This window comes from Prionailurus viverrinus, chromosome D1 (assembly GCF_022837055.1).
Source record: "Prionailurus viverrinus isolate Anna chromosome D1, UM_Priviv_1.0, whole genome shotgun sequence".
In the NCBI taxonomy this organism is placed as follows: domain Eukaryota; kingdom Metazoa; phylum Chordata; class Mammalia; order Carnivora; family Felidae; genus Prionailurus; species Prionailurus viverrinus.
Window position 1 is genome coordinate 11,741,749 of NC_062570.1, and position 15,577 is coordinate 11,757,325.

Here is a 15,577-nt window from a genome sequence, read left to right on the forward strand (position 1 = left end):
CCATATATACTCTGCCCCTCACATGCGTAGTCTCCCCATTAAAAACATCCCCCACCAGGATGGCGCATCCGTGACCAAGGATGAACCTGCACAGACACACCATAACTACCAAAGTCCGTAGTTTACAAGGGCTCACTGGGTGTTGTATATACCCTGGGTCTGTGCAGATGTACAATGACATGCACCCACCATGACAGTATCATACAGAGTGTTTTTCCCCCGTGCTCCACCTATTCATCCCACCCCTGCCCCTCTCCCCTGGCAACCACTGATCTTTCTACTATCTCCACAGCTATGCTTTTTCCAGAATGTCGTGTAATTGGAATCACACGGTATGTGGCCTTTTCAGATTGGCTTCTTGCACATAGTAATATGCAATTAGGGTTCCTTCCTATCTTTTCATGGCTTGGTAGCTCATTTCTATTTAGCACTGAAAAATAAATATTTCGTTGTCTGGACGGACTACAGTTTAGTTATCCATTCACCTACTGAAGCGTATCTTGGTTGCTTCCAAGTTTGAGCAATTATGAATAAAGATGCTATAAACATCCACGTGCGGGTTTTTGTGTGGTCATTTCTTTTAACCACCAAACCTGGGATCTTCTCAAAGGGGCCCTTCTAGAACAGCTATATAAATTAGCTGATACTCTAAAAAAAATAAGGCAAGGGACTAAAATATAAACTGTAGAGTTTAAAATGGTTGAATTAGACTGAAACTTTCCTTGAAGCATTCAGATCTGGATTTAAGTGTCTGAGTGGCTTCTCAGTCAAGAAACTCAAAGAGCCTCAGTTTATTCGTCTGTAAAAGGGAAAAATAGAAGTTCCTTTTCTTACTTAGAAGTTGTTAAAATCACTGGGGAAAGGGGCGCCTGGGTGGCTCAGTCGGGTAAGCATCCCTCTCTTTGTTTCGGTTCAGATCATGATCTCACGGTTTGTGGGATCGAGCCCCATGTCAGGCTCTGCATTGACAGCATAGAGCCTGTTTGGGATTCTGTATCTTCCTCTCTCTCTGCCCCTCCCTGGCTTATGCTTGCTCTCTCGCTCTCTCTCTCTCTCTCTCTCTCTCTCTCTCTCTGTCAAAATAAATAAACTTTTTTTAAAAAGGAAAAGAAATAGGGGCACCTGGGTGGCTCAGTCAGTTAAGTGTCTGGCTTCAGATCAGGTCATGATCCCACGGTTCATGAGTTCGAGCCTCACATTGGGCTCTGTGCTGACAGCTCAGAGCCTGGAGTTGACTTCAGATTAATTCTCTCTCTCTCTCTCTCTCTCTCTCTCTCTCTGCCCCTCCCCGGCTCTTGCTCTGTTTCTCTCTCAAAAATAAATAAACATTAAAAAAATTTTTTTAAATAAAAAAAGGAAAAGAAAGAAAACCTACCAAAAAAATCACTAGGGAAAAATGCATTTGAAAGCATATTAACTGCAGAATACCACCAATAGGTGGCAATTATAGTGTGCTTCTTTTCATCAATCTCAGCAAAGGATTGGAGGTCAATGATAGTGTAGCCCAGGGAATTCAAGAAGGTATTCAGTCTGGGTGGGTGTGTGGGTTAGGGCCAGGGCAGGCCAGGTCAGGGGGGGATGGGGCGGGCCTGTCATCAAGGCTCCTGGCCTTTGGTATCTGGAAGGCAAGAGCGTCCTTTTTCTCTCTGAATTCCAGAATCTCAGAGGCGGGTATGTTAGCTTCTGGCTTCCTGGTCCCCAGAGAAGAATGGGTCTTGGATGGCAATCCCTCATGAGAGAAGATCAGAACAGAGCAGGGTCATAAAGACAGAAATGGACCATCAGAGAATTTAGAGAGGAAGAGGAGATCAGATGGAAGAAGGCAGGATTCAAACTGTCAGGAAAACATTATTAGGACGTTGGCACACCAAGTGGGCTACAACTGGGTTTTAAGAGAGGAGAGCAGCAAAGGTCATCTCCAGAGCTGTCCTCTTTGTACTTGGGAGGCTCACAAGTTGGCAACGGGCTGTTCATGCCTCATCATCCCGAGAAGTCACCTGCTACAGTCCTAGTTCCCTCTGTGTACAGCCTTCCATGGCCAACCCACCTAGGGACCTCCACCCTTGGGGAAAGCTGGGGGGTCAGGAGACGTGACCACACAGCAAGAAGGCTGAACCTTGACCTTCGGTGAGTCACCCTGGCCCTTGGGACTCTGTTTCCTCATAATAAGATGCTTTCAAGCTCTAAGTTTTGGTGAAACCAATCAGTAGAAGACCCTTCCTCCACCTGACAAACTATCATTGATCATATGTCGTGTGGACTGGGTGCTGGGATTGGATAGCAAACCAGACAGTTCAATGGGGGAGAAACATCCTTTACCTCTCCCTAGAAAAATGTACCCACACTTCTGGTACTGGTGTTAAATTACTCAAACGAGAAAGCCATTCGAGTAATGTGGCTTTAATGCCTTAGTGGCCTACACAAACAAACCCAAACGTACGCCTCAAGGGTGAGGAATGGAAACCTATGGACAGTCAGCTGCAAACAGCCACCTAGACTTCCCCAAATAATGCAGCCACTGAAGCTACAGCCACTCAAACGATGTCCTTGCTCGGCTTCTGCCTCTTCTTTATAAAAGTCTTGCCCCAGCTCAGGAGCCCTCCTAACCACTTCCCACTGGGTGCCACCCAATTCCAATCAATTATGGTTCATATAAAGTCTTAAAATGTTTAATATGCCTCAGTTTATCTTTTAATACCGGGCAGAAACAGCTGCTTCCCTCCCACTTGCTCTCGGAAGAAACAGTGACTATGTGTTGAGATTGGGCTAAGGGCCAAGTGGATGTGTGACCACCCCTCCTTGCACTGAGTAAGATCTCTGCAGCCACCCCCCTGCCCTTGCCATGAGTGGCGGCCTGTCATGCTGCTGGGAGTGGGGGGCAAACTCAGCCTTGGAAGGAAGGCATAGGGAACTTGTTTTGTCTTCAGGCCAAGTCACTCTCTGCAATCCAGCTTTATTAGCAATCATAAAAAGACTAATAATAATAAAGAGCCCATCTGACTCTTGTGCTTATTTCCTAATTCAAAACTCACAGCTAGAGGGCAGGAATTGTTGGCACTCCCTTTCCAGTCCCTCCTCCCTTCCCCGCCCCCATGTCGCAAAGCCTTCGTTCTCCAGGAACACAGGCTGGTGGGAAAGCCGGACCAGCCATGGTGATATCATCCAGCATGGTCAATGCGATGTTAGGGACCAGCCTGCACGTATCTATGCATGCACTCACTCCTTGGGAATCATCAGAAGGCTCACCCAGCCCAGTCCTGCAGGCCAGGGAAGGCTTCCTGGAGGAAAAGATGCCCAAAAAACCAGAGTGGGAGCAGGAGTGCAGCCCATGATAATGAGGATGTGCCTGGGACATGGGATGGCTGTGCAGTACCCACTCAGGAAGGGTACCTGGAAAGAGTGGCATGTGCTGCGTCTGGCTGTAGGATGGAGAAAGGATCTGACAAGGGCAATCTGGAGGCAGAGAGGCCAGCTAGGAGGCTGCCACCACCACCTGGGTGGAAGCCGATGGTGGTGTGCCCCAAGGTAGTGACCTAGGGGAGGGGAGGCCTGTGGAAGGATGTTAGGCACACTCAGGAGGTGAATTATGTGACTCGGTGACTGATTTGTAGTGAGTGGAGGTGGGACAAATGGCAAGTTTCCAGCCCTGGGGCATCTCCCAGGTGTGGCTGGAACCTGGGAAAGGAAGAAGGGCGAAGGTAAAGGAGAGGGTGGCTGAAGCGGCACCCTGACGCTGCAGGTGCGTCTGAATCACCTCACCAATGCTCCCCTCCCCCCCATTAATGCGCGAGCCTGCCAGCCTGCCACTTCACAGGGTACTCTGCTGATTTGCCCCTGGAGACAAAAGGAAATTGGAATTAAGAGGAGACAATGGAATTGCCGCAGGATTATTAGCTTCAATGAAGTTAATGAAAGGAGTAGGGGAGGAGGGAAGAGGGGAGGGCCTCAGGGGGACAGTGACTCAACCTGGGTGCTGCGGCAGGACCAGGCTGGGGAGGCAGTAAAACTCTGCTTGTCCGGGCTCCAGGGTCCTGGGGTTGCACCAAGGTTGGGGGTTCTGTGGGAAGCAGGATCCTATGCGAAGACGGGAGTTGGGACAGCGGGGAGGGTTTTCGCCGAGCAAAGGGAGCACAGCAGAGAGACAGCAGGGATGCAAGCGTGGGTATGGCCGTGCTTCACCCCTGAGCTCAGGGACGAGGGGCCCAGGTACTGAGCAGCCCCAGGCGCCCTCCAGGCAGAGTCAAAGCCCAGTTGTCCGCTCCTGTAGGGGTAGAGAGAGGGCTGTGTTTCTCCAAAGGGGGACCGACTAAATCTCCACCTGCTCCCTGGTAGCGAGACCCAGTCAGTGGTCTGCCCAGGTCCATATCCACAGAGAGTGAGGTCTGGGGACTCAGTTACGGTCCCTAAGGTCAGAAGTCACAACACGGATGGAGAAAATGAAAAATAAGTACAGCCCAAGCCAACAGAAAGAGAACGGGCATTCAGGTGGGGGCACGACCTCACACATGCGCACTGTAAGCTCACGTGGTCACCAACCCACATGTGACACAGACCCAAATGCACAGACGCATGCATGTGCACTCACACTTGGGCTCTGACCCGACCGTGGGAGGTTCTAACACTAACTCGGTGATAACCATCTCCTTTGCAAACCCATCCACACGCCAGCCCCTCTTTCCAATGGCCTGGGACTGGGTTTGCTTCCCCAAACATGGCTGATGTCCATCCTTCCCTGCTTTCTGTATCACTGGCCACTTAGAGGCGGGGCAGGGGATGTGGTCACTCCGGCAGCATTGCCAGGACGACAGAGCTCTGCCCCAAACTGCAAACCCCCAATTCGCCCTCCCCTCTGAAATGAGATAAAGTGCTCAACAGACAGACACAGTTTCATTTCCAGGGTGGGTTTTCTTTCTTTCTTTTTTTTTTTTCTTATATGTAGCTCATGAGTCACTAGATTAGCACCTTTCCAATTACTGGGAGGCAAAAAGCCTATTATCATATAAAACCTCCTGCAGAATGACGGCTCTATTCTTTTTGATGGCAGCAGGCAGTCCCCCAGAGAGCTGCAGAGCTCAGCAAGCTGGGAGCCCAAGTTCCAGGCAACTTTTTGTCCTTGTTTCAAAAGTGAACTTTAAAGAACTCGCATCGAAGCCTCAGCGGCACCTCATACTCTGAGCCAGACATGCCGGAACAGCCCAAATCGGGGGGCTGAGGAAGGGCAAGCGAGCACATCCCAGGAAGGTATACACAGGGCCCAGGGTAGACGGGTACTCCTGTGGGGTCTACTGTAGCATGAAAGGTTCTGTCAGAGCTAAGGAAGGCCACGTGCCTCACTCACAGAGTTTGGCAAGTTCTGGAATGATGCTGGAAGAATCGCCAGAGAGCCCTTCTCCGGAGGCCTTCGGGACGAAGGCAGCCAGCCTCACATGGCTCAATCACAGCCAGCCTCAATCTGGCTTGTCCAGATTAGGGACGTGGCTTGTCCAGACTGGAGCCATCAGACCTCAGTCAGGTTCAAGGGCTGCTGGACGTCTTAATGAGCCACATCATTGTGGGCCTTGGGCTGAGCGGGAACCTGGATCTGAAATCATCATTTACTTGCTATGTGTCCCCACTAAGGGACCTCTCAGAGCCTTCATTTTGTCAATTGCAAAATGAGGATACTGACAAACTCCCTTCCAGCTATGATGTTCTCTTTTCTCAGTGAAGGTTCTATCCAGATCCATTAAGACTGCTAGCTCCATGTAGCCAACAGCTGCAGGCAGGGATGGACCCTTTAACGGTTCAGAGGGAGCCCACCCCTCCCCCACCATCCTTCTGGCCATGATCCACTCTGGATCCCCAGGATGCCCATGCAAAGTACTGTGCAGGCAGATTGGATGAATGCTAGTAGTGATCGGTACCACATGCAGAGCGCTTCTTAGGAGCCAGGCCCTGCATATAGATCATCCCATTACCTCCTCCCACAATCCTGGAAGGAGGTGCTATCTCCGTCTTACACATGAAGACACAGAGCCTTAGAGAATTTAAGTCATTTGACCAGCAGGATTCAAACTCAGGTAGAATGTGAACCAAACCTGTGTTCTTATCCATACGGCAGATCACCAATATACGAGTTACAGGTCACAGCCTCCAAAAATCTCAGGTTGGCGGGCAGCTGATGACTGCAGCCTCCTGGAGGCTTTCTTCTGCCCCTCTAGACATACAGGTCATGGGGGTTTACTGGAGGTCAATTCCAGATCACAGCCCCCCTCCTGGGGAGTAGGGGAATTCCTGCACTGCAGGCTCCTGGAGCCAAGGGTCACTCAGACTCACCAGATGCATGCTTTGTGCAGAAAGGGATGCCTGTGTGGGAAAGTGGGCACTACCTGACCCCATGTCCACTCCCGTCCTTCTATCTCCCAAAGCTTAAAAGATTTGCAAAGTCAGGGGCACCCGGATGGCTCAGGTCATGATCTTGCAGTCTGTGGGTTCAAGCCCCGTGTCGGGCTCTGTGCTGACAGCTCAGAGCCTGGAGCCTGCATCTGACTCTGTGTCTCCCTTTCTCTCTGCCCCTCCCTCACTCACACTCTGTCTCTCCCTATCTCTCAAAAACGAATAAACGTTTAAAATTTTTTGGAAAAAAAAAAAAGATTTCCAAAATCAGCCCAGAGAGTTTAAAAGATAACAAAAGGACAGCCTGAGGCAGAAAGGGAGACCAGGAGCCAGGAGAACTGGGAGGGGTCAGGGGCCCGCTGGCACAGGTGAGTGTTAAATTCTTATGTAGTGGCTTAGCAATGAAACTCTTCTTTCCAGAGACACAAACAAAACCTTCAGGATGTATAACTGCAGTATCTTTCAACATTTTTCAGAGCTAGCTTTCACTCAGACAAGATCATTTATTATTGACATTCACTTACTTTTTACAAATGGTCCGGCTCTATTAAGGAAATCAAAATCAGCATCAGCACTTAACCACATTAATTGTTGGGCTGTGTTTTTTTTTCTGCAAGCCACGTCTTCTGTAGCTCAGTGGATGTCAACTGCATAATTAGAATTGGCTGCATTAATTAATCAATTAGAACACTGAATATTCCTCCAACTGTTCCTTTGAAGTCATTTGAGCTCAAATGTGACTCCATTGAAGAATAAAAGATCTCCATAAATATTGCAGTAAAAAATGTAATTATACTTCAACTGCTCTGTGGATGTATTTGCATGAGTCAGGAAGTTCTCCTATGCTCAGCTTCTCAGCTCTTTCTTAGACCATTAATTAGCCAAATAACCATCTTAATACTTGACAGGCTTCAAATTCTAGTTTCAAGGAAACTTTCAACTTCTGGGAAGACAGGCCAGGCCCAGAGACAGAGCATTACAATCCTGTCCCGGCTGAACTGGACTGTCTCCTCTTTCCACCATACCTGCTATGAACAAATAGTAATCATAATATAAAATAACCATGTAATGAGGGTTCACAACTTACCAGGAGCTATGCTGAGTGCTTTATATACATGATCTAATTTATTTCTTGCATCAACTCTGGGAGGAATGTATTATTATCCCAATTTTACTGGTGAGGAATCTGAGCACAGAAAGATTACATAATTTTCCCAAAGATACATCATGAGTAAATGGCAGAGGTGGCTTCAAACCCAGGTTTGCCTCATTCCAAGTTCATTTACTCCATTTTGCCTTCTAATCTGTACCACTAAATAGGCCTATGGCAGAATAACATAATGGGTTGCTCCCAGGTCCTTCCCAAATGGTTTCAGGTCTCTGATGACTACCCCAACGGCTATTCTCTGGGGAAAGTACTCTCAGGAAAGGTATTCTCTAAGTAAAATGCATGGAGGCCATTGTGGCTCCACCCACCACTCATCAGCCATTCCGATCTCTTCAAGTCCACGACCACAGAATCTGGGAGTGTGAGAGCTGGGGCAGCCCTTACACATTATGCAGTTAACATCCTCAGTTTGCGTAGAATAAAACGGAGGCTCAGAGAGGTTTAGGCTACTTATCCAAGATCACACAGTTGGTTAAAGCTGGAGCAGGATTTGGTACCTGGATCTGGCCATTTTTTTGAATAAATGGGGTCACTCCCCTGCCACCCCATTCAGACCTCTCTTCCTTTGATTACATCGCTCCCCCAGAACAATTCACCTGACCTCTTATTAAGTCCAGAAGGTCTATCCAGGCCTGAGATTGTGAGGCTTTGACTATTTTCAGTCTGCACAAAAGCACAATGACCAGTCCCCCCTGTTTTGAGCCTCTGTGTAAAACAGCATTTTTTCTGCTGTCTCTTTGTTGAGCTTCAAAGTGCGCCTTCAAGGCCTTTGATCAAATCTCTACCGTCTCAGGCTCCATTCTGACATAAGACCCTCCTATCTCTGAATATCTTGGAGGTCTTCCTCTGCCTCCTTGCTATCTCTGGGATACTTTTTTAGGATGCAGTGGCCTGAATTCCAATTAGACTCTCTGTCTGGGAGAGCTGGCCATTAATCTCACACATGCTCTCTGCCCCTGGGAGCCCTGAGCCCTAGATCTAGTCCCTCTGTGGGTAAGCTCAACGGACATGCTGAGAAACCACAGATCTTCAAGTACAACACTCCTCTGGAGTCCCTTCCATCAGCATCCAGGATCCTCTGCACAGGCCCTCTGAGCCCCACATGTCCTCATCTGTACAGTGAAGGACATGATTTCTAAGGTCCCTTCCCCCAGCTGTGGACAAGTGACTCTCCAAGTCCAGTTTCTTCATCTGTGTAATGGGTATAATACACATCAATAATATGTATAGCCATAGGATCTAACACATAGTAAGCTTCAATAAATGTTAGCAATTATATTATCATTTTATTATGTGGGAGTCAATCTTAGAGAAGAGGAAAATGGGCAAGTGTTTAGAGGTAGGGCCTATGTGCAACACTGGACCAGAAGCTCTCTGAGCAAGAGTGGCCCCAATGGGACAGCCGGCTTGTGCTCACCAGCCTACCATCACATCCACTGAGCCTACGCCCACAGTCTGGAGGCGGTGATCTCACTGAGGGCAGCAGGAAGTCCAGTGCAGGCAGCCAGACCCTCATGCACCCTGCTGGGACTTTGTGCCTGGCACAGGCTGGAATGTGTCCCTCCCAAACTCATATGTAGAAACCCTAACCCTGGGTACCTCAGAATGTGACTATATTTGGAGATAGGCCTCTAAAGTGACAAGTAAGTTAAGATGGGGTCATAAGGGTGGGCCTTAATCCAACATGGCTGGTGTCCTTATGAGATTAGCACACAGAGACACCGGACATGTGCATGCACATAGAGTCCACCACGTGAAGGCACGGCAAGAAGGCAGCCACCTGCAAGCCAAGAAGGGAGGCCCCAGGAGAAACCAACACTGCCAACAACTTGACTTTGGACTTCCAACCTCCAGAGCTGTAAGAAGATAAACGTCTGTTGTTTAAGCCCCGGAGTCTGTGGTGCTTTGTTACAGCGGCCCCAGCAGACAAGAGCAGTGAGCTTGTGAAGAGAATGACTTGTGGAAGGCCTGGTGTGGTTGAGACACCAGCCCGCTTGCTATTATGAGCCCCCTCCCCCTTTACTTATCTTGCCCTGCCCCTTACACAGAAAGCTCCAGGGCTCCTGAGGGAGTTGTATCGGGTGGAGAGACGACTGTGGAAAACCGAACACAGGAGATCAACTGGCATCTCACAGATAAGGGACGTGCAGGGTCAGCTCCTAGGAACTGAAACAGCACTGCAGCAGACGGGTTGTCCATCCTGAGGCACGAGACATCCAATGAGGCTGATCAGAGAAGGGTGGCCTCCAGCCTGTCTTATCTTGCTCAGACCAACTAGGGTCTCGGAGCAGAGGTCTTATTACTGTGCTCCCTCCTCTCCCAGGCCCCATGCACCACAAAAGTGGGGAGACTAGGGGCGCCTGGGTGGCGCAGTCGGTTAAGCGTCCGACTTCAGCCAGGTCACGATCTCGCGGTCCGGGAGTTCGAGCCCCGCGTCAGGCTCTGGGCTGATGGCTCAGAGCCTGGAGCCTGTTTCCGATTCTGTGTCTCCCTCTCTCTGCCCCTCCCCCGTTCATGCTCTGTCTCTCTCTGTCCCAAAAATAAATAAACGTTGAAAAAAAAAATTAAAAAAAAAAAAAGTGGGGAGACTAGAGCAAAAACCTCCACATTGGGAAGGCAGATGATCCAAATGCTTGTCTGGTCTCTTCTATATGATATGATATGATGGAGTCCCCTGACCCTCTGTTCTTATCTACTAAATAAGGTACTCATCCCTGCCTTCCCAGCATGGTGCGAGGGTAAGCATGATCTTATCTCTGCAATTGCATCCAGAGAGCTCCCAAGGTCTCCGGGTTGCCAAAGATTGTGGAAACTGTTATCGCTCTCTGCAGGAATACGTGGTCAGAAAACCAGAAGAACGCTAGCAAAACCAAGCAGCAAGCAGAGAAAGGACTCAGGGACTTGAGAGGGACTCAGAGGCCTAGAGAGACTGGGCAGGCATTAAATGAAGTTAAAGTTGGTGGCTAGGGCCTGGGGACTGACTCTGGGTGGGTGGAGGGGGTCTACAGAGCCAAGAGATTTTATAGCCATCTGCTCCTCCCTGGCTCCCATCTCCAAGCAGCCCAGAGTTTTTGGCGAAGCCAGAGGTTTTATCTGGACTAGTCTGGTGAAAATAATCATTTTGGCACTGTGTTTTTAGGGAAAATTGTCATTGAGACGCCATGTTCTCGGAGATGTCCACCTTGGATGGGATAGAGGTGATGGAGTAATGTCAGGGTGGTGTGCAGGAAGAGTGGAGGGTTGGGTGATGGAGAATTTACGGTCCTAAGGCCTGGTCCGAGACCAGCTTGAGAGGCAGGCACCGTACAATTCTGTTCTCCATCCAAAAATCCACCAAGGCCATCAAGCAAACCCTTTGGAAAGGAGAAGGCACAGGGAGAACAGGAAACTAGGAAGAAGCTTGTTTCCTTGCTGTCAGACAGGGGGAGAACTTCAGGAAGAAACAGTCAAACTCAACTTTGCCCGCCCCTTCCACACCAAAGAATAATCACATGCCCACCTCCCAGAGCCTTTTCTCTGGAATGAGAGAGAGGCAGGGAAAAGAGTCTAAGAGGACGACCATCCCAAGCTAATCTTTCTTTTTAACAGCTTTGTTGGGGTCCAGTGGAAGTATGACAACCTGCACAGATGTCAAGTGCACAAGTGGATACATTTCAACACACCGTTATCAAGACAACAAACACTTCCATCACACCCGAAGGTTTCCTTGTGCCCCTGTGTAATCCATCCTTCCCTTCACCCCATCTTCAGGCAACCACTCATGTACTTTCTGTCTCTAGAGATTAGTTTGCTTTTCCTAGAATTTTATAGGAATGGGATGATACAGTCCATACTCTGCAACAGTAGCTTGGTCCCGGTATCACTGAGAAGCGTTCCACTGTGTGGATACACCACAATGTGCTTATCCATTCACCGACCCATGTCCATCTGGGTTGTTTTCACCGTGGGGCAACTCTGAAAATCCACCATCATGCTGCTACAAATATGCACCAGAGTGTATAAAAGCAAGCCCATCTTTGACTACTGTTTGGCCAGGGCAGGGATGGTGTCTTTGAGGCTTTAAATTTCTTAAGGTCTTTCACCTGCATGAGCTCATTAGATATTCAACACAACCCTGGTGTGCTGGTTATAGGTGAGGTAGGTTTTAGGCACCACTGAAATGCATGACGACATGCTGGCCGCCTGCTATGTTCAGGCACCGTGTTACGTGTTGGGGTTCGGGAGGGATGTGAGACGGGCCCTGAAGGATCTGACACTCTAGTACTTTGTAGATGAAGAAGCAGAAGTCCCTTGCCCAAGGGCACACAGATGGGAAGTGACACAGTGGGAAGCAGAGCCTTGTCTGGTATCCCCTCCCCACACAGTTGCCTCTTTAGATGGCCAGGCTTCGGGAGCTGCATCTGAACTGGATGTTGACCAGAAGGCAAAAGGTAGGAAGACAGGAAGAGGATGAAGTGAACGCATGCTGTCTTGACTTTTATCTGTGACGAGGCAATGGTGGGAAGTTTTCCCACACAAGCTGGTCCAGGGCTTCCCCTTGTCGACTTACTTTGTGGGCACAACTGCTAGACCTCTTTGGGGATGTAGGTTCTGTTTTAGGGGGAAGCCCTCTCTTGTTTATCCACCATGTTGTGGTGGACCCTGCAGGTGGCTGCATCAGGAAAGACCTCCGTCCCCCAGACCCCTCTTGTCCCCCAGACCCCCTAGGGCAGCAGAGCTGATAACAGAAGGGAAACCCAGATGAAGAGGTGTCAGGCCCTGCTCTTGGGGCATCCACTGGAGGGACAGAGCACAAGATTCCCACACGGGAATCAGTATTTCATTCCTTTTATTTGGGGCTGAATAGCATCCCATTGTATAGATATTCCAGATTTTGTTTATCCATTCACCAACTAATGGATATTTGGGTTATTCCCACCTTTTGCCTATTCTATAACACCACGACGAACATTCGAGTTTTGGTATACAGAGGAGCACATACAACAAAGACCATAATGCCTAGATTCCAGCCCTGCCACAGGAACAGTAGGACTGACAGCTGCTGGGGCACAGGGGAGTTTGGCAGGCTCAGTCTTGGAAGACTACCTGGAAGAGGCAACTTTTGAGCTGCATTTAACAGTCTTGTTTTTTGTTTGCTTGTTTACGTGTTTATTTATTATTTATTTTGAGAGAGAGCAGGGGAGGGACAGAGAGAGAGGGAGACAAAATCTCAAGAAGGATCCACAATGTCAGTGCTGAGCCCAACGGAGAACTAGATGTGAGATCACGTCCTGAGCAGAGATCAAGAGTCTGACGCTTAACAGAAGGAGTCACCCAGGTGCTCCTAAAAGCCTTGAAGGGGGGCAGGGTGAGGGAGATGAGCTGATGGGTAGCAGGTAAGAGGTAAGGAGAAAAGCTGTTCCAGGTTAAGTGAGAAGGTTGCCTTCACTTACAGAAGATTGAGTCTGGACTGGACTCTCAGGGAGAGCATGCAAGAGGGAAGGGGACTAATTTTTGGCGAGCAGTTTTGTGCTTCCCATTTGAGCCTCACAAACTCACTAACCTTATTCTCAATTGAGGCTTTTTTATGGAAAAAGCTTGGGATCAAAAGTCACCCTGTCCTAGTTCCTCTGCTTAGTGCTTATGTGATTTTAACCTTTCCGAGCCTCAGCATCCTCATGTATAAAACAGGGGCTATACCGATGTCCACCCCAGGAGTTGGTCCTGTGTTTAACCAAAGTGTGTCTATTCTATGAGATTTCAGGGCACGTGATGCTTGATGCATGTTTAACAAACAGAAGCACAGGCAGGAAAAAGGCCCTCCGGCATCCCGCTCAGGGCTGTCGGCTCCAGCATTCCACCCTCCTCCAGCTCGGCCCTGCCCTTTCCGGGTGTTTTCAAGATAATCCCGTAGGAGGAGGCCCTGCAGACACTCCTGCCTGTTCAGAAGCTGGCAGGCACTGAAATGCCCCATCTGCCAAAGGGAAGTACAATGACTCCTCTTAACAGGAGAAACGACCTTGGCCACAGATCTTTCAGAGACTTATCTAGGCTTAGGCAGAGGAAAGGGGCCCCCTTTCCAGGGTTGAAATACAGCCTCCAGCATCCCTGCTGTGGCACTGGGGCGTCTGCTGCTCCTGGGACAGACAGTGCCACTTCTGGAAAGGCCCCTGCCCACATCAGGTGCTCCGGCACTGCACTTGGGCCCTAATGTGTAGGGGGCACAGGTGCCTGATGGCCCCACATTTCCAGTCTCTTGCTGTAAGCGTCGCTAACCCAATCTCCGCAGATGCCCAAAGTGGCTCCCGATTGAATTCAGAATTTTTGTTTAATTAATTATCATTCATCTGAAAACTACTGCTTTCCTCAGACCAAGTGATTAACTGTTTCCCTTTCTGAGACTCTTAGCTTCCCCTGAGCCCTGAAACTAGGACTAAAGAGTAATCTCCTCCCAGGGAGACTCCTAGTTAAAGCTTCAAAGAGGACAAGGCAAAATGTCAAGGAGTCAAAAAAGTGAAAAGGCGGTCCTGGATGGGAGAAGATATTTGCGAATCTGTTAATAGGTTAGTATCCTGAACATATAAAGAACTCTTACAACTCAACAATTAAAAAAAATTTTTTTTTTAATGAGGAAAGAATGTAAATAGACATTAGTACATGTTTTCTTTAGAAAATGTTATAAGGGGTGCCTGGGAGGCTCAGTCAGTTGAGCGGCCAACTTTGGCTCAGTCAGTATCTCATAGTTTATGAGTTCGAACCCCACATCAGACTCTATGCTGACAGCTCAGAGCCTGGAGACTGTTTCAGATTCTGTGTCTCCCTCTCTCTCTGCCCCTCTCCCTCTCTTGCTCTGTCTCTCTCAAAAATAAATAAACGATCATTTTTAAAAATGTTTTTTAAATTTAAGAAGTGTGGTAAAATTACTTTTAATTTAGGGGAGGAGCCAAGATGGTAGAACAGCACGGAAGTTTTTTTGTGTGTCTCGCGTCCATGAAATGCAGCCAGACCAACACTAAACCATCCTGCACACCTAGAAAACTGACCTGAGGATGAACACAACAATCTGCACAACGCGAACCACAGAATTCAGCAAGTACGCGGCTTGAAGAGGTGAGCTGGGGGAAACAGAAGCGGCAGAGGGCAGGGAGCTGTTTTTGCTTGCGGAGAGAGGACGGGAAAAGCAGCGCCCCCCTCCCCCTCAAAGCAGCAGGAGAGAAAGTGGAAACGTGGAAACAGCTGCAGGGACTGAACTAAAAAGAGAGAAAGGAGAAAGGAGAGGGTTTGAGTTCCATGAAGACGCTATAAATAAGGAGCGCATAGTGTGAGCCTCGGAAGCTCCATACCTGGTGGTGCTCTGGTGAGAAGGGCGAATCCCCAGGAGCAGAGTGAAGTCCGGAGTCTTCAGGCCACATGGGGAAAGCTGGTTTCCCTGCTCGGAGGACATCGGGTAGAGGCTGTGTGCCGGCAGGCAAAGGCCCCAGTGGACCCGGGAGAACAACCACATTCACTGAAACAAGGTTGTTGGGACTGAAGCCTGGTGCCAGGTATGTGTTGTGATTTTCCATAATCCCTGAAATACTGCTGCTACACGATCACGTGAACTTTTTCTGGGGCTGGTTAGCACCCGGCCCCAATCTCTGGGCATCACCAGAAGCACAGTCCGCGAAGGCTCCTGGGTGCAGGCGGCACCCGACCATTGCTCGGTGAGACCCTCCTGCAGAGGGACAGAACGGGTCAAAGCCGCAGTCCCTCAGAGGTGAGAGGTCGGGACACACAGCCGCATCTGAGATAAAACCCAGGAGGGAGGTGCCACCTGACAACCTGACGGCTTGGTCACAGACATTGTAAAAGTGGGGAGTGGACGGAAGCCGGAGACAAAGTATGGGCGTGCGATGGCTGATCAGAGAGAACAGAATTCTGGTACTAGAAAAGTGGTAGCTGGGTGACGCCATTTTCACCGATCCGGCGCATGCGCATACGCATACGCACCTACGAGAGCAGCAACAATCCGCCCCAGTACTCTAAGCAGCGCCATCTAGTGGAGAATGGAGCCAT

At 49.2% G+C, this 15,577-nt stretch overlaps 1 protein-coding gene across 1 annotated transcript in view; it reads right to left on the reverse strand.

Annotated features, from left to right (window-relative positions):
* DRD2 (dopamine receptor D2) overlaps positions 1-15,311 on the reverse strand; it is a 186,561-nt gene extending 171,250 nt beyond the window's left edge. Inside the window, exon 1 of the mRNA XM_047823989.1 lies at positions 14,866-15,311. Coding sequence (XP_047679945.1) covers positions 14,866-15,087 — 222 coding nt within the window. The 5' untranslated portion in view covers positions 15,088-15,311. The remainder of the gene's footprint in view (positions 1-14,865) is intronic.
* Between the last annotated feature and the right edge of the window lie 266 nt (positions 15,312-15,577).